This window comes from Astyanax mexicanus, chromosome 25, assembly GCF_023375975.1.
Source record: "Astyanax mexicanus isolate ESR-SI-001 chromosome 25, AstMex3_surface, whole genome shotgun sequence".
NCBI classification, from domain to species: domain Eukaryota; kingdom Metazoa; phylum Chordata; class Actinopteri; order Characiformes; family Acestrorhamphidae; genus Astyanax; species Astyanax mexicanus.
In genome coordinates this window covers 20,314,765-20,336,876 of record NC_064432.1, presented here as the reverse complement: position 1 = coordinate 20,336,876, position 22,112 = coordinate 20,314,765, and the positions used below count along the sequence as shown (strand labels likewise).

Sequence of the window (22,112 nt, the reverse complement as noted above, 5' to 3'; positions counted from 1 at the left end):
ATATATATATATATATACGTATATATATATATATATGGAACATTATTTCTTGCTTTTAAACTGGTTCCACCAAACTTGTTCTTTTCAGGGATCAAAGGAATGTGGGATCAAATGCAAATGAATGTTTTAAACTTCCTTACATTTCTTTTATTTTATTCGTCTTCTGTGTTGTCCTTCATTTATAAAGGAAAATAAGCCCAAACGCTGGCATCACCACCTAAACAAAGTAAATAACAATAATAAAAAGGCTCAGATATTCTTTCATCATCCCAACCCAAGCCTGTTCACATAAGGCTAGAGATATACTTGCTGTTTGACCATGGGTTTGTGTAGGCCACCGGCTGTGTCCAAAGTAACTGTTCACATACTTGCCTGAGTGCTAAATGTATTACTGGAGGATCAGGGGACTTGTTACTATATTAGTGTATATGTTTCCACATCGACTTTTAAAAGGATGCTGATCTCTTGGCATCTGTTGCTGTGCTGAGCAGCAAGAGTACATTTACAGCTGCTCCTCTTATCTTCAAATAAGTTTGATGCTGCTGTGTAAGAAATCATGCGTAAATAGTTAACAGGTAGTTAACAGCAAGTATATCTTTACCCAAAGACCTCAGTATTTTAGCAGTGTACCAAAATGTAGTGGCGTAATGCTTTCAGAAAACCCAGACATCATTTATCAGCAGTTCAGACGTTCAAACACAGAGATGGTTTTGGCAAACTGCACCGAAACTCTTTCCTAAATGTTCAAATCCCTGTTTTACTACTTAACTCCAATCTTCCAAGTGCAAAGTACGAAAAAGCAAGGGTGTCTCTGACAGAAATTAGGTGTAATAAATTAATTGAGAATTAAAAAATAAGACAACCCAACATATAATTATTACCATTCAATTAAAGAAACAAATGATTGCATTAAATATATAACTGCAGTGAATGACATTCATGTCTAGTCATTAATATGTGCCAAAATAATGTGCAAATTATAGAGGTGGAAACAGAAGCTGATCCAGCAGATCAGGGTCACGGTCTCGTATTTTCAGATGTACACTGTTAAAAGTATACGTTTCTTAAGTAACTTTTAGGGGTTCTTTAGGTTTAAAGTGAGTGGGAACCCTTTACAGTGCTTAGAGGAACATGAAGAAAAAAAATGCTTAAAATACCCTGGAAACCTAAATCTAAATCTGGGTAAACATACAAAGTATAAACCTCTGTATTTTACCAATATCATTCTTCACTGGATTCTGCACAGTCTGCACAGGACTGTGTGATAGACAGCTGTCATTCATGCACCTACTTATTAAAATATTAAGACAATGCCCACACAGTTCTTAGAGAGGTCTGAATCTGTATTATGGCAATTTAATGACTGTTTTATCATATTACTGCTTCGTGATTTCTATCTAAACTTTGTTGAATGTTTCATATAACACCCCACTTCATTGTTACGCAAAAAAACGATATAAAAAAAGTGTTCCAATTTTTTTTTTTTTTTGAAGATTCCCCAATGCAACTGGGGAAAGCGAGTGGTCAGGGTCTGATGAGGAGGGGAAAGAGGCACTTCGCTTCTTCTAGAAGAAACCTCCTCCCCCTCACAAATCACTCAGTTATATATAAATATAAACGTCCTGTCAACACAGTGTCCTGTCATACATTTATCTCCCTGTGCTCCTCTAGCTCGGGACAGAGAGCAGGCCGTTCTCGTCCGCAGTGTCCAAAATCTTACAGATCACTGGAGATTCTACCTGTGAGGGAAAAAAAAAAATCGTAAAAAAGTAATGTCAAAGCCATTGTACATATATGTGATTTTACACTAAAATTTAAAGCATCTCAATGACACAATCAGGTATATATAGACCAAAAACCTGATGTGCAATAACGCTGTTTGATATCCCAATAAGAAACACAATAAATAAAGATCCTACATTATTTTAAGCTTCTTGTTTCCAAGTTTCCAAGATTGGTGTGCGTGTTTGCTGTGGACCTCTACCTCACTCTACCTCCATCCTTGTTATTATTATACATAAGCACAGCCTGTTTTATCATGTTTATCATGAAAAATCATATTGTGATCATGAAAGTAATTTACAATTTATTGTGCAGCCTTACTTTAAATAATGCAGAAATGACAGAGAAAAGCAATCATATGCTTTTTTTTATTCTTACCCCTAAAATATACTGGCAGGTTTGAGGCTCCAGCAGGTACACCGTTACAGCATGAGGAGACTCTGATTCCTTACATCTGAAAAGAAAACCGAGAATTGAGAACATCAGTATGCATTCAGTGCTACATCTGAACTGGTTTGGGATATAATTTGTTACAGGCTTGCAAAACCACTCACTTGAGCTTGACTATGACCTGCCGAGGTTTCCCCGTGAGGTCACACACATCTCCATGGCTGTAAAAGTGAGACACCACCCTGGTGATGCATAAAATCAGCATTATTAACTTTCCTACGACCTTCGTTTGTATACGCGTACAGAATACCAACATTAAGACATCATACTTCACTTTCTGCATTCCGTCATCTTTAAGGTGGTAGGTACGAGCCACGTTCTTCTTGGCCCACTCTAAATGTTCTTCACGATTCCAGTTGCCCACAACGACGATACTCTTTCCCTGCTCCTTGTCCTTTAACAACACAGAATCAGAGGGGAGTGAGAGACTGTATTCACTTGTAAGATATTAAAATATATATTTACTTTAGGGGTGGGCAATATGGCCCTAAAATAATATCATGATATTTCATGGTATTTTCATGATAACGATACTTTTGGCGGTATGACAGAACACAGAATTAAAAATTTATTTTAAGAATACACTACTGCAAAAAATATATATATATATTATTGCACACCCCTAACTAAGATATTAAAAATACAAGATTTGTAACAGAAGTCAATGATTCGGAATGTCATGATACTAATAATGCACTCCATATATCTCTATATATCCAGGATTAAAGTAAAATAAATTATATATATATATATATTTTGTGCAACTGTGCATTATAAACACCACAACGATACTCTTCCCCTGCTCAAATTGAGACATGTCACAAATTAATTTACCAAATTACTAGTATTCTTTGTAAGTTACTGTTTACAAAAGAGTAATATACGTATTAAACTGTTATATTTATACTTAATATCACATATCACATATTACCCACTCCTACTGTTTATAATAATTTTTACCATCCGATAAAACATTCCACTGAAACACAGAAATCCACTCACCTCATGATACTGATGGACATGCTTCCCATAACATAGTTCATATTTCCACCAGCCGACACCCTAACCAGAAAAAAACATGGTGAGTGAATGGCTAAATGTTTATATTTCTGTTTTAATAGTCATATAAATACAAGAGCCTGACTCCAAAGCTCTAGCAATCTCTTCAGCAGGTGAACTCACCCCATGCAGACAGTACGAGCCACTCAGGAACTCCTTGATCAGCTGTTCGTCCGTCAGACGAGAGATGTGGGTAGTGCCCACTGTGACCTGAGCTTGCCCACCCACAGCCAGGGGCTTGTGAGTGGAGGTGTAAGCCTCTTCTCGCAGAGGGGAGTGGTCTTCCTAAAAGAAAATTACAGAGAAAAAGTTCAGGTCTGTTTCAGTGTTGAGATCTACTCAATATGAGGGACTGAAATGCTGGGCTGATTTGTTTGGTGGCTTGAATTTCTGCCTTTTTTCTGATTTGAACAATATTAGCAAGTGTGAAAGGTGCCATGATGATGAAAAATGGTATATTTTTTGGACGGTTCTGATTTTCAGACCAATTACAGGATGCTGAGAAAGGCTATCATCACCCATTTAACAATAGAAGAGGAAAAAGAAGCTGTGTTGCAGCACTAAGGCTAAGACAGCACTAAGCACTAAGACAGATTTGCTCGTGATAACTGTATCTACTGTAACTGTAGATCAACACTTATTTATAAACAGAAACAAAAGGGATCCAAGGGGGAATCTGTTACACAGGATGCACCTGCACTCGAAGAGAATCAGATTCTGGCAGAGAGGCGGATTTCGGCACAACATTTAGAAAGGCAATTTGCAGAACTGACAACACTCTATAAATCAATCATTGTTACAAACAGGGAGATTCTGTACAAAAGGTGAAAACTGGAGTCAGAAAAAGACAGCATTCCAGTTATCAGACAAATACCTAAAAAAAAAAAAGATTGACTGAATTTGAAACAAAATTTGCCTGAAAGTCAAATACTGAAAACACTTTATTTCACAGGTTTTTATTATTTTTGCCTTTTTTTTTTTTTTTTACCCCTGACTCAAATATGTATTCTAAATTCATTTTTAGCAATTACAAAATATTATCCTTTTTTTTCTTCTTCCTACCTCTTTCTCAGTGGCACGACTAAAGTGTGGTCTGAGTAGCTCCTCCTGCTGCTGGTCCAGCTGGGAGAGACTGGTGGGTCTGAGGGGGGAGCCTGGGAGAGCCTGGCAGAAGATGGCATTTACTGGGGATGACTTAAACCTGCAGAACAGTGAAGAAAGTGGAAAAAAAAATACATTAGATGAAAAAAGATGAAAAAGATGAAAAAAATAAACTTTAGACCTAAACCAAGTAAGGTATGATACTTCCTTTCCATTATAATTAAAAAGTCCTTTGCTCTTTACGAGGGTGTAAATGCATTTTTATGCTATAATATTATATATAATCATATACTATTATTTCAGTGTCACAATAATGGACTTATAATGACTACAATATTGATTTATCACAATAAGTTCTGGGACAGTATATTGTGCAAACAAAAATAATGACACCCCTGCAAGGTGTGTGTTTTGGGGTTGTTTACCCAACTGCTGCCTATAAATACTGTGTACCTGTATCTGGGATGAGCACAGAGCAGTGGTGTGAGGACCACCACCTCGTATTCGCAGGTCGTAACTTCAGCGATGGAGAGAATCTCGTGCTTGGCATCAGGGTGGCACACGTACAGCACTGAGGTGGCACGAGGCTTGTTGTGTTTTAGGACACAAGGAGTCCCGTTTCCCATCTCCACTGGGTAGTAGGGGGTCAGCTGACCTTCAATATTCTTAGTCGGCACCTGTAATGCATCAGTTAATAGAGATGTCAATATTATTACAGTTTTTTTTTTTTTTTTTTTTTTAGACGCCGCCTCTTGTCAAACTGCCACCAATGCAGCATCACTATGTGCTCGGAGGCACTCTGAGGAAAGCTCTGGATCCCCAGCTCTGGTACATCAGCTAAGAGACGCCTGTACCAGCCAGCATCACACTAGTGATCACCATCTACATCTTCCCACGCAGAGAGAGTATGGCCAATTGTGCTCTCTCTCTCGGACTCCAGCTGCTGATGGCAAAGCAAAACGATCGGGGATTTGAACTAGCGATCATTGTTTCATAGTGACAGCACAATAGTCTGCTGAACAACTCTGAGCCTCTCAATAATAGTACTGTTTAAATTAAATAAAAAAAAATCTGACAAAACAATGAGAAATGGTGTGATTTAAGTAAAAAGAGTCTGTATAATTCTGTATTCAGTCTAGTATATACACCTGTAACAATAATTACGCTATCATCTCAATATTATCCATCTGTTCACTTAGCGAGAAAAGCTCATTGATTTGAAAGAGATAGTGTGTCGACTTTATTTAAAAACAGTGGTTTTACTTTTCTTATATTTTATTTCTTTATTTAACTTAAAACCTTGCATTTTTCATAATTAAAATCTTCAGTTTTGTTTTAGTGGAACTGCACCATCAGCTGTATAAAAAGGAGATTGAAAATGATAATAATATAATTTATGGCAAATACCTCTGGGACAAAAAAATCCTCCAAAATAAGTAGTTATTGTGACAGGCATATTTGTACGCTTTAATTATAAAATATCATTGTTTTTTCTAATTATAAACTGTACTTTACACACCTCACCGACAGAATCATCCACTTTATCAGGTTCGACTTCTGAAAAGAAAAGACATAAAATGAAACATTCACAAAAATGAGAGACAGCAATGAAAAATTAATTAATTAACAAATAAATAAATAATAAATAACATGCATCACCTGGCCCAGCATCAGTGGATTTACTCAGGGTCCCCAGGTAGTACTCCTGAATATTCAGTTTCTGCAAACATAAAACATAAACCAGCACTGAATAAATCATATATACAGCTTTCTCTCTTACAGGACTCTCTAGAGTAAATAGTAGACAGTCTTTAATAAAGATTATTATCGCTATATGGATTTATATTTATCATTATATTACTGTGTGGCGATTTATTGTAAACAATACCTATTGAGAACTATTACATTACTACAGAAATATATAAAAATATGCAAAAATAAAACATTTAAACCAACCTGACCGGTCTCTTTCTCCTCATGATACTGCCTCACGTGCTTCCCGTGACAAACCTCGTACGTCCAGTATGATTCAATCTGCAAGAAAACCACCAAACAACTTGCATTATTATTATTTTACCCAATATATAATATAATTGGATTATCCCTTAACTCCCAAAGCCCCCACATTGGTAAATAGATTGACTAGTCTATGCAACCTGTACTGCAGAGTTATGAAACTCTATAGTTTTTTTACTTATGAAAAAAAGAGTGTTCAGAAAAAGGAAACCAAGATGTGAAACTTACTCTGTATGAACAGCTGCTCTGTTTGAATAACGGCTCAAGCAGCATAGCTGGGGAATGCCCCATATACTCCTTCTCCTCATCCTGACCACACACGGGAAAAGAAAAGGCAATGAAACGATTAAACGAAGATAACACAACCAATCAATTACAATACCATGTTATACCCTTAAACCAGTATACTGCGGACACTTTTACATTTAATTACAGAAAGCCTTATTTGTCCAGTTTAACTAGATGAATTGCTGTATTTGAATAATGTTTTTAAGGACTGTGGAAAATATCTTTAAAGATCACATAATATTGTACCAGTTACCTACAGGTAAGAGACAGTAGATACATGACAGTGATATATCAAGATGTTCTAATTAATATCAGTGTTTTACCTCATCTCCAGTGGCCAGGGAAGGTAATAAGCACTTGTACTTCTCCTTCTCTACAGTGGTCATAATCAGGAAATCATCTTCTTTATAAAGAGCTCCGGAGGTTGGCTGTGGATGAAAGGGCTGGTTAGTGAAAAAAAAAAAGTTCACTAATCCAACAATGACATCTCAGAGATAGAAAGTTATCCAGTTAGACCTGACTACAGCAGACTAGACCAAGGTTAGACCTGACATGACTCTGATTAAATAGACCTGACACAGGTTAGACCTGAATCGAGTTAGACCTGACGCCGATTAGACAGATCTGACTCTGGCTAGATCCGAGTCTAGTTAGTCCTGACTCCAGTTAGGCTGACCTGAGTCTAGTTAGACCTGAATCCAGCTAGACCTGAGTCTAGTTAGACACGACCTCAGGTTAGACTGACTTAAGTCTAGTTAGACCTGACTTCAGTTAGGCTGACCTGAGTCTAGTTAGACCTGACTCCAGCTAGACCTGAGTCTAGTTAGACATGACCTCAGGTTAGACTGACCTGAGTCTAGTTAGACCTGACTCCAGTTAGACTAACCTGAGTCTAGTTAGACCTGACCTCAGTCTATTTAGACCTGACTCCGGTAAGACCTCACCTCAGGTTAGACTGACCTGAGTCCTGTTGGATAGATGTAAATACCCTGGTTAAACACTGTGGACTGGGGATTGGGGGTACTGTTGAGCGGGAGTAACCGGACAGCGCCGGGTCTGAGAAGGTGAGGTGGAGAAAGAGGAGGTGAGGAGGAGGTATGAAGGAGGTGTTGTTCTCACCAGGGTCACAGTTTCTCCGGGCCAGTTGATACTGAAGGGGATCTGGTCGGTAAAGACCGGAGATCCACCACGGTGAGCGCAGACCCCCAAACACAGCAGCAGCGCCGCGGCCAAACCGGCGGAAAGCGAGTGAACCCCGGCCATCGCCTCACCCGATCACCGCCAGCCGCATCAGAACCGGAGCGGTGAAACCGAAGAGCCGCTGATCATCACCGATCAAACACCTCAAACACCATAAACACAGGAAGTGCGCTCACAGCCTGCCACGTCCGTGTCCGGTACAAACACACATAACGAGATCTCGCGAGATCTCAACAGCTGATCTAATTTAAACAGCATATTTCTTCCTAATTCAACTTATTCCTCATTAGTATGGTAACAGTCATATATAAAATTACAACACGCGATTTTTTCTTAATATTAACCTCTTTTAATATCAGCTTATTTCGTTAATATTCTGGCTGATATTACAGGCTTAAATCTCGAGGATATCTATTTAAGCATTAAATAAAAATATTTCATATTTGATAGGAAACATTACTGAAAATCTAACGAATTGTATTTTCTTATAGAAAATGTTAAATAATATTTAATTAAATCTGCAACTATAGATAATAAAATATAGTTAATAAAAATCACAAAAATGGCGTTTTCCTAAGCTTTGTTTTAACATTTGTATTTTTGTAATTTTGTGAATACAAATCAAACATTTAATGTCCTGTAAAACCTTTATTTTGTTACGGTTTTCTAGTTTTTATGTCTATTTTCAAACATTTTTAAACAAATTATTAGGTGGTGTAGAGAGTGAACAGGCAGCTGTTCTGTAGGAGAGTCTCCAAAGCCCTCAAAGATTTCAGAATGTAAATTGCTTATTTTGCTGCAGAGAAAAGGGGTTTTATAATTACATACACCTGTAGCCCATACATGAACCAATGCCTTGGGTTAAATATTATTATCTGAACAGATAATTTCAGTAGATGCAGCCTATCGGCACAGCAGCCTGCAAGGGGCGCCGCAGGCCCGGAGCTACCAGAGCACTGTACCACAGCTGCTTTATAGCGAGCCTGCCCACTAGCCGTACCTTCCCATTATAGATTAAAAAAAATAATAATATAATATGAAGAAGAATTATGTATGGCTATATAAGCAAATGCAAAATGCCTAAATCTTCTAGTTTTTCTGCAGTAAACGGATTTGAGGCAGTAAAGATGTTAGCATCACTGCTAATGTGAGCTGACTGACTGGTTGGTGAGCTGATGTTACAGCCAGAACACTTAAAAAAGTGTTTAAAAGTTTATTACTTTAGTTTAAAAGCTTTTAAAATTATGTATGCAGTGCTAAAATATTTGATATAGTTCCGTGTTGAGGAATGAGCATATTGTTTAGTACAAAAATGATCAAACATATATAAACTATGAGGTTGCTTAATTGCTCCATATAAACCGAACGAGTCAAAAACAAATTGGTTCCAATGGGGCAATTGAGCAAAATCAGAGTTTATATGTCTTTGATCATTTTTATACTGAAAAATATTCTTATTACCTTAACATAGAACTATACCAAATGTTTCAGTACCTAAAACATATATATTTTTAAAGTTTTTAAACTCAAGTAATAAGCTTTTTAAACTCTTTTTTGCTCTACCTGTAACTCTAGCATCAGCTCACCACCAGTCAGTCAGCTCACAGTAGCAGTAATGCTAACATCTTTACTGTACTTTACTAAAACCTGATTGCTTTTAGAAAAAAAATAAAAATATATATTTGTAAGCTTTCTTGGCATTTTTTAGAAATTAAAGGAATATCCCAGACTTAGTAGTTAGTAGATGAGTTGTTACTAGATGGCTTTTCTTAAAACCGGCTCTGGTACAGTACAGTACAGTACTCTTCAAACTATGGTCACAAATCCTCCCTCTGAATATTTACTTACATTCAGAGTTTAGTTTCAACCTACTGCACATTATACAGCATAAAGTAACACCCTGCTCCTTTATTTAAAAATATAGAGTCCATATACTGAGACCATACCTAAAAGTGTCCTCTAGAGTGGCAAAAAAGAGACAAAAAGGGCCCTATTGGTCGCTCTTCTTGTGGGGAGAAAAAAATGACTGAATGCCCACTAGAGTGCCTTTTACAATAAATAATGGTGATGTGGCCCTGTGCCGTGCATTGGGTACACTATTGTATCTGATAAAGGCTGTGTTCAGACTGCAGGCAAATCAGATGTGTTTCTCAGACGAGAGATCAGATTATATAATGAGATAATGGACACACTGTTATTTTTTATTATGTAAGTGATCAGGTCGGATTTGTGCGTCTGGACATCACAAGCATATCTGCAGGGGCGGGTGTTGTATCGAGATCGGAGTCAGTCTCTAACCTTTGGCACTCTTTTTGGATTTTTTGAAGCCATAAGTGTGAGTACAGTTTTAGGAGAGTTTGAACAAGTGCTCCATCTTTGTAGGTACTGAAGAAGAGGGATAATACTTTAATTAGTTAATTATACATTATTGATGTATGTGTGTGTGTGTGTGTGTATGGTTAAGGTTAGTTATGTATTATTGATGCACTTTGCTAGCCACAGATTGTCTTACTTCTCACACACGTGGAAACACCATAACTTTAACTATTAAAGGCATTGTTTTAGAGTGGAAGTAAAAAGAAAGGAGGGAAGAAAAGCAGACAGGAGGAAATTAAAGAACATGAAAGTAAAAGAACACATGCTTAGTGCCTCGCCTTATAGGCTTAACTTTAAAGATTAGAAAGTACTTATACTATTCAAAATACACAGATCCAACTGGAGCCCTGCATCTTTTTCTCTGCATACTTTATTATCCTCCTTTTACTCAGTACTTCAGTGGTCAGGACCCCACAGGAGAGACCCCCACAGAGCAGGTTGTTTAATTTGGGTGATGGATTATTTGTTGGTGTGTTAGTGTGTATTGAGGTTGAATGAGTAGATTAGATACAGCAGTGCTGCTGGAGTTTTTAAACATCATGTTTAAACACTCACTGTCCAGAGAAACAGATACAAGACTACAGTCTGCAATTCTAGAATTATAAAGTGCTCTAATTGGAAGGATAGGGGTATGGATGTAGAAACAAGGATTGTTGTGTAGGAAGACACCACTGTAAATACATTTTAGTTAGTTTTTTATTTAATTAACCATTTCACAAAACCATTTCAGTCCACGGTGAAATCTGACTTTGTTCAATTTGTTGGTGGAGTTCTCTGTTACGGATTAGTTTGTGCCCTTCTTTGGATCAGGACAGTAATGTTAGTCCTGTTAGTCTCAGGAGGCCTTAGCCATGACGAGGATGCTCATGAGGAAGACCATGATGAAGAAGACCCACATGAAGAAGCGGTCCATTACCTTGGCAACTTTCTTCCACTCTGCTCCTTTGGCCTGGTGCGACCTTTGCTCGCGGAAACAGTTGGCGATGTACTCGATATTGCGCACCACTTTCTGATGCTGACCGCACATGCACGTGTATCGGGCCGTGTCGTCACTGTCTCCGTAGTCTTCCATTGCATACTGTTTGCTGTAAGCGTGGTTGTTGTGGTAGCTGCTGCCATTGGGATAGCCGTTGCCGTGTTCGTAAGCGTATACGTTAAGCTTTTCAGGAATCGAAAGGTCGCTCTGTCTCAGCTTCTCCTCGCTCTGGTGTACGGGTGGGTGTACAGCGTTACCGTCACGTCCGATGTGGTGCGTGTATTTCGGCCGGTGTGGTTTTTGTCTCGGAGGGGAAAACTGTGATGGCCTACATACCTTGGCATAGTGCCCAGCATGTGGACTACTATGTTGATACCCATTTCCATGATGATTGCCAATATGGTGGCGATCTCGGTCACAGTTGTTGAACATCTTATACGGATGGTGCGACCCATCATTGTGCTGGTGGTCTCCATAGAAGCTGCTGTCAAAGTAGCCGTCTCTCTCCAGGCTGGTCAGCGGGTCCTCTGTGAAGATGGGGCCGCGATCACTTTCTGGAGTGGTGCAGTTCTCCCCCACCTCGTACACGAAGAAGATCTTGGACATGTAGTCGATGATGAGGACTTTAGCCCAGTGCGGTACTGGTTTGGCCTCCGCACCACAGAAGTGAATGTTCATGATGAAGATGGTCAGAGAGGTGGAAGCGGTGATCATAGTCATCGTCGCTATATAATATTTACCTACAACATGAAAAATAACAGAAGCAGCAAATTATTGTATGCGTAAAGCTCTTATGGACAGTGGTGGATTCAAGCACATTCTAGAGGAGGTGTGGCTAAAACTGTAAACATATGTGTATACAGTAATTTCACAGTATTCACACACTGACCAAACAGAAACGTAGCTAATGTTAGCTATCTAAAAAAATCTAATAATGAATCAAGCTACCTAAACATGACCGTCGTTTGATTACTTTGGGGAAAGTTTGCTTAAAACTAGCTAGTGGTTTGAGTGCAGCACTTCTTCTGGTGGGCACTTCTTCAATTAAGGACCATCGTTGAGCTTTTTCACCTGTAGGAGAAACCATATTCAGCACTGCATCCCCCTCTATAAGGGAAAGGCCTCCCCTTTGGGAAACTGTCCATTATATATATTTAGTGGATGCACATACAATGCATACAATACTCCTAAAGCTTCACAGTAAATAATAGACTGATTTTAAAAAAGAATACAGCTTTTATTACTATATTTATAGATTTTTCAATCACAAAATGACTGTGTCACAATACAGTATATGGTGTATGATGCGATATGGCACATATGTATCAGTTTTTGTAACTAATCAGTATTTAACAAAAAATATATATAAAACCAAGTAAAGCCCTGTGTACCCTTTACTCACCAATCAGGGGCACATTTTCTGAGGGAGGCATGCTCTCAGCCACCATCATCTGGAAGACGGTGAGGGCCAGCAGCACAGTGACCCCCAGAGAGACTTTCTCCCCGGAGTCGGCGGGCAGGTAGAAGCCCAGCGGTGCCAGGAAGGAGATGAGGAAGCAGGGCAGCAGCAGGTTGTAGATGTAGAAGGAGGAGCGGCGCTTCAGCAGCACCGTGTACGTGATGTCCGGGTACGGGTCCGAGCAGCATCCATACATGATCACGTTCTTCACGCCCGGCATCCCATGACATTCCCACTCCACGTTCTCCACAAAGTCCGAAAGGTCTCCCCCCTGCATCCCTCCCATATTAATGTCCACCTGGAGGTTTGGGTGAGGAACAAGGGAGATATGCTCTCATTCTGTAGCAAACAAAAAATCTAATTTTCTGAACAATCTGTTGTTTACTGTATTTTAGGCTGTTCACACTATCTTTTTACTTTGATCTTTATCTGACATTGGTCTGACTCCTAAGACTCCTAATGCTCATGCGTTATAGAGCAGTGCTTCATGGGAAGTTTCAGTTTCATCCTCGCCAGTATCGCATAAGTTATCAGGTTGTTCCTGTGTCATCACAGCGAATGTGTTTCAGCTCACTATAAAAATGATTTAGTTTGTATTCTTTACTTTTTCCTGCAGCAATGTATTGTTTGTTTCATTAGAAATACTAAGTGATTTCAACATAATCATTCCAAATATTTAGGAGCTGTGTTACCTCACTATTCCATTCAATGAACCCCTTTTTTAATATTATTTGGATTTTAATACCACATATTGAAGTGGCCCAATGTGGTTTTACCATCCAGACCGACACACAAACGACACATACACAGCTCTGGAAAAAAAAATAAGAGACCACTTAAAATTTATGAACTTCTTTGATTTTACCAAATAAAAAAAACTCTGAGTTATAATCAAGAGGAAGATGGATGATCACAAGCTATCAAACCAAGTTGAACTCCTTTAATTTTGCACCAGAAGTGGAATAAAGTTATCCAAAAGCAGTGTGTAAGACTGGTGGAGGAGAACATGATGCCAAGATGCATGAAAAACTGTGATTAAAAAACAGGGTTATTCCACCAAATATTGATTTCTGAACTTTATGAATATGAACTTGTTTCCTTTGTATTATTTGAGGTCTGAAAGTTCTGCATCTTTTTTGTTATTTCAGCCATTTCTCATTTTCTGCAAATAAATGCTCTAAATGACAATATTTTTATTTGGAATTTGGGAGAAATGTTGTTTGTAGTTTATAGAATAAAACAACAATGTTCATTTTACTCATCAGATAACATGATTCAGAAACTGAAGTGCATTTAATTTTTTTTTTCCAGAGCTGTATTTTAATTATGATATAAAAGATTTGGGCCACTTTTACCTGCTGTGTGAATGCAGCCTAATAGCACAATCTGAGTTTCAATCTAGAACGAAACATGCAATCAGAAACGTGTTTTTCACCTGGTTGCCATTGTAGGTCCAGGAGCCGAAGGTGAGGTTACACTGCTGGCTGTCAAATGGGAAGTATGAAACATCCACCACACAAGAGCTCTTAGTGATAGCAGGAGCATCCCACGTAATCTCACCCGTATACCTCAGCACCACGTTAGTGTCTGGAGGACCTGACGAGTCTTCTTCATCGGCACTGAGAGAGAGAAAGAGAGAAAGCATTTTGTAGTGCTTTCTTGGGACCAGAGGCATCTTGAAATGACCATCACTCAGTGTAAACATGTATTATAATTAGACTAATCAGAATTGCAAATCTCTTTTAAAAGAAATGAACACAGAACCAGGTCTAAAACAAGACAAAACGCATAATTTAGACTCTTATCCACAACCAAAAGCGTTCAAGAACACATCTTTTACAGGAATGTCTATGCATTTTTCAACAAGACAATGTAAAACCACATGCTGCCCACATTACAAAGGCATGACTGTGAAAGACCTGACCTGTCCACTGTAGAGAAAGTTGGAAAATTTGAAAGTATAACAGTACAACACTTGCAACACTTAACTACTTGGTGTACTCAGTTACCAAACATCTTTTAAATGTTGTAAGAGGGAATAGCATCATTTAAAGTGCTAAATGCTTTAATTTTCCAACTTTTTTTGTAATATAATGCAGGGATAAATGTATTTTATGCAGAAATTTATGTATTTTACCAAATCAAATTAAGTTGAGCATACAAAACCTGGGTTCATACTGTCTGTACACCACTGGAGAGAAAAGAGAGACTTACTTGTTGTAAAGGACGATGTCTGGTCTCCAGACAAGATCACTTGGGATGCGTATGACCTCCAGGCCATCGTATTCCTCCTTATCCCAGTGCAGGTAGGCATCATACCAGATCTGGCGAACCCATAAATATGTGGTCAGCACCTGGTTCCGCTCATCCTGTCAACAAAGAGAACAGTGATACGCAGATTTAATATCTGACCAAACTAATGATGATTTGTAAACATGTTCACTCTATAATTAAAAGTTTAGCTACTAATATCTATAAATTAAAGACACTCATCATCCAAAAAAATGTTGCACCCAGAAAAAAAAAAATCAGATTACAATGCTATTCCATCACAACAACATGGTACTGGATCATTTTCAGTCCAGCTTTTGTCTTGTTCCCAATTGTGTGGGATACGTACAGTACATTTCCACTCCACTACTGCAAAATCTGCAGGGACTATGTGAGAATATTCAACCCAGATATACTGTATATACTGTCAGCATACTTCACCAAATGTCGACTCAACTGGCTTTCTTTTCACAGGGTGACTCAAGACCATTAAAGGTAATCAGTGTCTTTAAGAAACCAAACCCAGTTGGTGGAAAGCCCTCAGCCAGGTCAGTAAATTAATATTTGATCAGGCCTGAACAGAGAGGAAACTCACTGCTGAAACACAGTTAAATAGAGTTTTAAATAGCAGAAACAAATTCTGGGTAAAAAAAAAAAAATCATATATCTATGTATATACAGGATGAGAAGTCAAAAGTAATAGAAGCCAAAATGACATAGGAAAACCCCAGCATGTAATGGGTGAGGGTATCTATCCTTTAGGAGGCCAGTGGTTCTCAAACTGTGGAACAGGTACCACTGGTGGTTCTAGAAGCATCCCAAGGTGGTAAAACCAGATGACCTCAAAAAAAAAAAAACATTTGCTTGCATCGAAATATTAATAACTGAAATCTATAAAGTTTCCACCTGTAGTTTTCACACTTTACATTAGTGTTAAGTGCTTTACCTGTTAGAACCTGTATGTAAGCTACACTTCAGTCCTTCCCTCACAGAGCTACAGTTTTATCATTATTAACATCAGTTTTAACCCTGTGGCACACCACAAGATATGATAATCATACATCAATCAGCCAGCCACCAAGAGCTCATTACAGTTTCTACATTAGAGTTTATAGCTTAATAAGGTAAAAAAAAAAACACTCTAGTTCACTGCTTGCCTGTCATGTTTATTTTCTGTTAAAATCCTTCTGAGAGTCTCAGTATGATGATATGTCTATGTGTGGATTACATGTCTAGATTACTGTGTATAAATAACTGTGTGTGTGGTAACTACACGTGTTTCTGTGAAATGCCTTGTAGGTGGTACTTGAAGGTGTTAGTTTTGTTGGTGGTACATGGCCTTAAAAGTTTGAGAACTACTGCTTTAGGCCATGTTTGAATCTTGGTTGCCATCTTTCATTTCTGAAATAAAGGAGTGTCCTAAAACTTTTGACTTACACTGGCTGCACCCAGATTAAAGTGTGGGATTGCATTAATATACGCAAAGGAAGTCAAAAGTCACCAGGAGCAATAAATGATTAAGAATTAAAGTAATATGGGCAGTATATTTATTTGAGCTACACATACAGAAGTAGTGTGTAACACATGAGTAACACAACGTGCCAGATGTCTCAGCACGGATATTATTTACACATATAGATAAACATTGTTTGATCAGGCATGTGACTAACACATCTATTATGACAAATTAACCCACACGATACATAAGGCGTTTACTAACACATAGGGTCTATTGTATGGCGGTCTAACCACACGCCACTAACACATTAACATATAACATATGAGAACTAGTGTGAGACTTATGCATTTCATTCACTGCATGACCCTAATTAATGGCCATCAATCAGCGGCTGGTACACTCTGTGTGATCTCGACTGGTACGCTCGGTACGGGGCTAAATTGCTACAGAAGAGGCCCTTAGATCAAAGCGGCCTTTTGGTGAGTGGGTGCCTCCCTAAAACCTCTGCTTCAAAGCGGGGGGTGACGCACACACACAGATAGTGCCACGATGTTCCATCCTGGAAGAACACAGTCAAGGTCAAACACTAGTGGTCCGGTCAGACACGTGAAACTTGAGTACTAACACGTGAAAGTATGCATATTAACATGAGCTAATCGTTAGCAACGCCTCATCAGCAGGTTTCACGTCATTTGGGGTATAAAACATGGAGTCAGATCAGAGGGGGGTCAGAACTTATGCTGGGACGGCTGTTAGACGGTCTTTCATGTGTGGGTTCTCCTGAATATTCAGCGCTTTGTAATAAATACTTGGTTGGCTTTCAACTTCACTCCACCTGTCTGACTCTCTCTATCAAACGAACACGTAGGGGAGTTGTACCCCGGACGAGAGGTGGGGGTAGCCCACCTTTCATTTTCGTTTCTACAACAGTTCCTAATGGTGTCCTGTGATAATCCATCCCACGCAACTTAAATATACTCACACAGTTCTTGCATATTTTAGGTATTTTTGGGGTGTTTAAAAAAAATACAAAGATAATATTATGGGTTGGCACTACTTTGTGTGCAGATTGTGAGAACTGGGCATGGCCTTTGTCCTGGCGTGTGGTTTCTGCAGTGTGGTTGCACGGAAATAGCCTCTCACACACCCCGCCATCTCAACACACACATATATGCATAATACCCCACCACAACAAACCCAGGCCAGGGCGAGAGCGTGGGTGACACTGTCCGTGATCTCAGAACCACAGGAAGTGTTTTCAGGCTGTGAGGTCATCGCCTGCGGTTGTCACCCGCACTCTGACACTGACTGTGTCTGTGAACTCACCATGTCTTTGACCTGTGACAATGTGATCTGCAGTGTGACGTTCAGGGCCTTGTCTGTGTCCTCCACCGGCCGCAGGGCCTTCTGGTAGTTCTCCATCAGATCATTCAGCAGCTTCTGAGCAAACCGACCCTGAGCACACAATACCGCTACAGAACATACAGGTCAAAAGCATTAATATATTACATAAATATAGTTTTTTTTTTCTTTCAATTGACTGAAGATCAAAAACGAGACATACATATAAGAAATGCAGTACTGACACTGAGGAACTACCACAGCGCTAATGTAAAAAAAAATTATATATATATATATATATATAAAATGTAGATTTAAAAAAAAGGTAAATTTTAGAAACAAACTCACAATATTTTTAGAAGAAACATGTAATATGTTGAGAACAATGGTAGCATATCTTAAGAATTATTTTAGGGCCCTATCTTACACCCTGTGCAAGGCGCAGTGCAATGCTAATTGCTATCTTACACCCCACCAACAGTCGATAGTCACTTCCTCTGCCTGCGTTGTTTAAATAGCAACAGTATTTGTGAATATAACTACTTTGATGGGTGTTGTGGTCTAGAAATAAGGTGTGTTTATGTACATTTCTTGTGTATTGCTACCTTGGCAACGGAAAACACACATCCTAGACAGGTGTCAACAGTCAGACCATCATTGCTAACCTCTGCTTGTTATGCCAATAAGGACATGCAGCAGTGCATAAAAATCTGATTAAGGAATCGGATAAAGAGAAATGGATTTTAATCCAGTCATCAGATTTCTCTCCAGATTAAGGGATGTGAGACGGTTAAATCTCATGCATTTAGGTTCTATAATAGTGGGTCATTATTAAAATAATGTGCCTTTTGGCCATAAAAAAGTAAAAAAAAAAAATACTTAAGCTTTTAAGGTTTTTAGACTCATATTTCATCATATTTCTGATGTCTAAAGTCTCAAATAACAAGACTTCAATAATCAGACATCATAAATGCATAAATTGCTGATCTATCTAATTGCTGAATATGCAGCAAACATCTTCAGTCCCTTGAAAATGAAACAGTATAAAAGTTGTGATGTTACTAACGTTACTTTCTTAAAGGGGTGTGGTTATCACAAGATGAAATGGTGGACAGGAAATTCATGGATATGTTTAAATAACTTGACCAAGAAAACTTTAAAAACTGTGCTATTTAATCACTTAAAAACATTATTCAATTTAAAAAGGCTTCACTGCAGACATGATAAAAATCCACCCCCACATCAAAGAAAACTGTATAAAATGTATAGGAGTGTAGATTAGCATTCCTCTATATTTGTAAAAGTGTGTTAATGTAGAGTAAATCTTAAGAGATGTAGTGTTACACAGTGTTTCACACAGCTTGTATGAAATTTATTTTACAACTATGCAGCGACACAAAAGACGGGCTATATTGATATTAAGCCACATAAAGCAAACATTAAATAAACGCACTCATCATTAGTCACATGACTTACCATGTAACCACATGCTGAAGAGAACGAGGATCCAGATCTTCATCTTTCCTGATGGTCACTTATGTGGCTCCTGACTTGTGCGGCTACATGTCTTTGTTACAAAAATGGAAAAAAAATATTAGGACAGACCTATCTTCCTCTAATGCACCTTAATGGTGCTGTAACTACTCACACAGCGCTCAGTCTGCTGCTGAAGGCCTGAACGACAAGCTCCCTCTGGAACAAGACCTGGGGTATCACGTTGCACGTGTACACACACACACACACTTATACACAGAGTATCTGAGGAAACTAGCTGAAACACTGCACTGCAAATGGGCCAGTCTATTGGTTTGTGGGCCATTTGGACAGGTCGTTGGTTGGTAGGTGTACGTGTCCTGCCGGCCTTACGGTGACACCTGATCGAATGGGCTGTTGGACGTAGGTCACATGGTTTGAGCATTACACACTCTGAATTTCAGATCCAGACGTACAGTAGGTAATGCATATACAGTGTACACTCACCATAAAAAATGGCTGCATCCTGAAGGAAAGGTGGGATTGCAACTCTATTCAAAAGGAAGATAAAAGTTACCAGGAACAAAAATTAAATAAATGTAGGGATAGGGATGGAGTGTTGATGGCAAACCCCTTTATAATCTCACACCTTTCCAACTGGAGATATGTCTGACAATGCATCTGTGTCTTTAGGGCATCCTGTTGAGATGGCAGCAGTTTGTGGGCAAGCATTGTCCTGTTGAAATAGTGCACAGGAGTGTGTGTTCTGAAAAGTTAGGGCCACTAGTTGCAGGACTTCATTAACACACTGTTGAGCTGTCAAAGAGGCTGTAACGAAGACCAAAGGTGATCTTGCATTGGACGGAATTGAACTCCACACCATGACACCAGATCTTCTGGATGCAAAACGCGTAACAACAAACCGCCGATCACAGCGCCTCCACGCACAAATTCGTTGGTTGTCTCCACAAATGCCACCAAGAATCGTGTTGTAATCCAGTTCTACTTCCATTTGGGTGCAACTTTTTTTTAACGATGAGTCTATAAAGAATATATTTTATGACCATATGAATGCACTAGAGCTGCACAGCAGGTACATCTCTTTACCAAATAGGATATTAAATAGGATAATAAATTTGCAGAATATCATAATTTTCAGATGAGAAGTATGCTTCTCACACTTTTTGATTAGATGAGTCGCAGACACTGTGATTAAAGGGGTGATTGCTTGTCCAGCATGATTATTTTCTCCAACCTGTATCAAAATATTTTTATCTCACCTAACACCCAACTATCCTAGCCCTGTACATTTCATATCTTTCAGCTGTAAAACAAACTTTTGTATTTTTACTATTTTAATAAAATAATAAAAACTGCTTGCAAACCACAAAGGTAACCCCAGTAAAGCAAAGCAAAAATATATATAGGAAAGACCAGCAGCTAATTAGGACTAAAAAACAAATCCCATCTGTAATTTAATCTGTAACACAGTAAGTACAAATCAAGCAATCAGCTAAAGGTTGCAGTTTTCACTAAGAAACCTTAATACTTTAATGAAGAACTGTTGCCTAAGCTCATTTCACCACAATGACATAGCTAAACCCAGAATATGAAGTGATCTCAAGGTATATAATTTGCCTTTAAGAGGCATTAGCATTAGCAACCTGACTCAGATTAGATAACCTAATGTTACAAAGTTTTAAACTGAGAAACAGCTTGGATTAAGACTGTTATTCTAAGGTTCCTCAAATAATATCTCTCTTACTCTAACCCACCCATTTCATTTCATTTCACAACCTACTCCAACACCTACGTCGCATTCAAACACACACACACACACACACACACACACACACACACAGGATGACAGGCTCCTAGATGAAGAGCGAGAGAGGAAGTGGTTCTTCTCAAAGCGTTCTGCTCTTCTACCCCATTCACTCTACCCTCCGCCCACTCTCTCAGCTGTATGTGATAGAGATTTTGGCTTGGTAGGTAACATGCCTTTGCTGAACTACATTTCCCATGATGCACCTAAGCCCTTTTTAGCTACAGTTATGAGTAATGAATTTTTGCCTGTGGTGAAGCTATTTACGAGATGACTGTAAATACTGCTGCTGTCCTTGACTTACCGTCAGTTCAGCAACATGTTTATGTTGTTTATGACAAGAATAATTTGGCATAATATAAATAGTATAATGGCCATAAGTGTTGCATATTGCATATTAACTTTGCACCTGTCAAAAAAAAAAAGGTACTATATAGTACTAAAAGAGTACTATATTGTGTACTGAAAAAGTGATGTATTGTTACACAGTGTTTGTATGCAACCCGTCCTCTGCCCTTTTCTTACAAACCACTGGGAGGGAAGATACAAAATAAAAAATAATGAATAAAAATACAAAGGAATAGTACAGGTAAATACAAATGTGTACAAAAAGTATTAATCAAGCAGATATTAAAAGGAAAAGAGAAAATAACAAACAACAAATTCAGAAATGAAGGCTGTTTATACCTATACCTTATACTTATACCTATAAATGCTAAAATCAGAGATACTGACCTTTTTTTGCAGAGCTGTATATAGAAATGAATGTAATTTCTGCAGATTTGCTCATCTTTTCACATGGACAGTTGTAGCCAGATGCTGCTGTTCACCATCATTACCACCTACTGCACTGAGCGGTCCACTGTTAGTGGTAATGCCTTCTTTAGTGCATTTTTAGCACATTCACTATATTACAGGTGTAAAAAAACAAGCACCTAGGCATGCAAACTGCTTCTACAAACAAAAAGAAAGAATGGGTCGCACTCAGGAACTCCAGCATGGTACAGTGATAGGATTTCCTTAATACTAAATATTT

The 22,112-nt window shown here is 38.5% G+C and overlaps 2 protein-coding genes across 2 annotated transcripts; both read right to left on the bottom strand.

Moving 5' to 3' along the window:
* Positions 1-122: 122 nt before the first annotated feature.
* erlec1 (endoplasmic reticulum lectin 1) lies at positions 123-8,079 on the bottom strand. The gene is made up of 14 exons (XM_007230227.4): positions 7,816-8,079; positions 7,020-7,124; positions 6,637-6,717; positions 6,349-6,426; positions 6,052-6,112; positions 5,912-5,949; positions 4,846-5,069; positions 4,354-4,492; positions 3,415-3,576; positions 3,235-3,294; positions 2,502-2,626; positions 2,337-2,414; positions 2,161-2,236; positions 123-1,739 (listed from the first exon to the last, which is right to left on the bottom strand). Exons 1-14 carry the CDS (start codon positions 7,957-7,959, stop codon positions 1,668-1,670), a joined length of 1,443 nt encoding a protein of 480 aa, XP_007230289.3. The 5' UTR covers positions 7,960-8,079; the 3' UTR covers positions 123-1,667.
* Positions 8,080-10,950: 2,871 nt separating this feature from the next.
* On the bottom strand, positions 10,951-21,597 carry chrna9a (cholinergic receptor, nicotinic, alpha 9a). Its single transcript, XM_007230226.3, has 6 exons — positions 19,255-21,597; positions 17,764-17,909; positions 14,922-15,076; positions 14,143-14,326; positions 12,651-13,005; positions 10,951-11,988 (listed from the first exon to the last, which is right to left on the bottom strand). Exons 1-6 carry the CDS (start codon positions 19,295-19,297, stop codon positions 11,108-11,110), a joined length of 1,764 nt encoding a protein of 587 aa, XP_007230288.3. The 5' UTR covers positions 19,298-21,597; the 3' UTR covers positions 10,951-11,107.
* Between the last annotated feature and the right edge of the window lie 515 nt (positions 21,598-22,112).

Bases quoted from the DNA above. Each gene is read 5' to 3' on its own strand.
- erlec1 (XM_007230227.4), bottom strand. From the start codon at position 7,959: ATGGCCGGGGTTCACTCGCTTTCCGCCGGTTTGGCCGCGGCGCTGCTG. The intron at 7,125-7,815 runs GTGAGAACAACA...TTTCATCCACAG, and splicing joins CCGGAGAAACTGTGACCCTG to CCAACCTCCGGAGCTCTTTA. The intron at 6,113-6,348 runs GTTGGTTTAAAT...TTATGTTTGCAG, and splicing joins AGGAGAAAGAGACCGGTCAG to AAACTGAATATTCAGGAGTA.
- chrna9a (XM_007230226.3), bottom strand. From the start codon at position 19,297: ATGAAGATCTGGATCCTCGTTCTCTTCAGCATGTGGTTACATG. The intron at 17,910-19,254 runs GTAAGTCATGTG...TATGTTCTGTAG, and splicing joins CTTCAGCATGTGGTTACATG to CGGTATTGTGTGCTCAGGGT. The intron at 13,006-14,142 runs GTGAAAAACACG...CCAAACCTCCAG, and splicing joins GGACCTACAATGGCAACCAG to GTGGACATTAATATGGGAGG.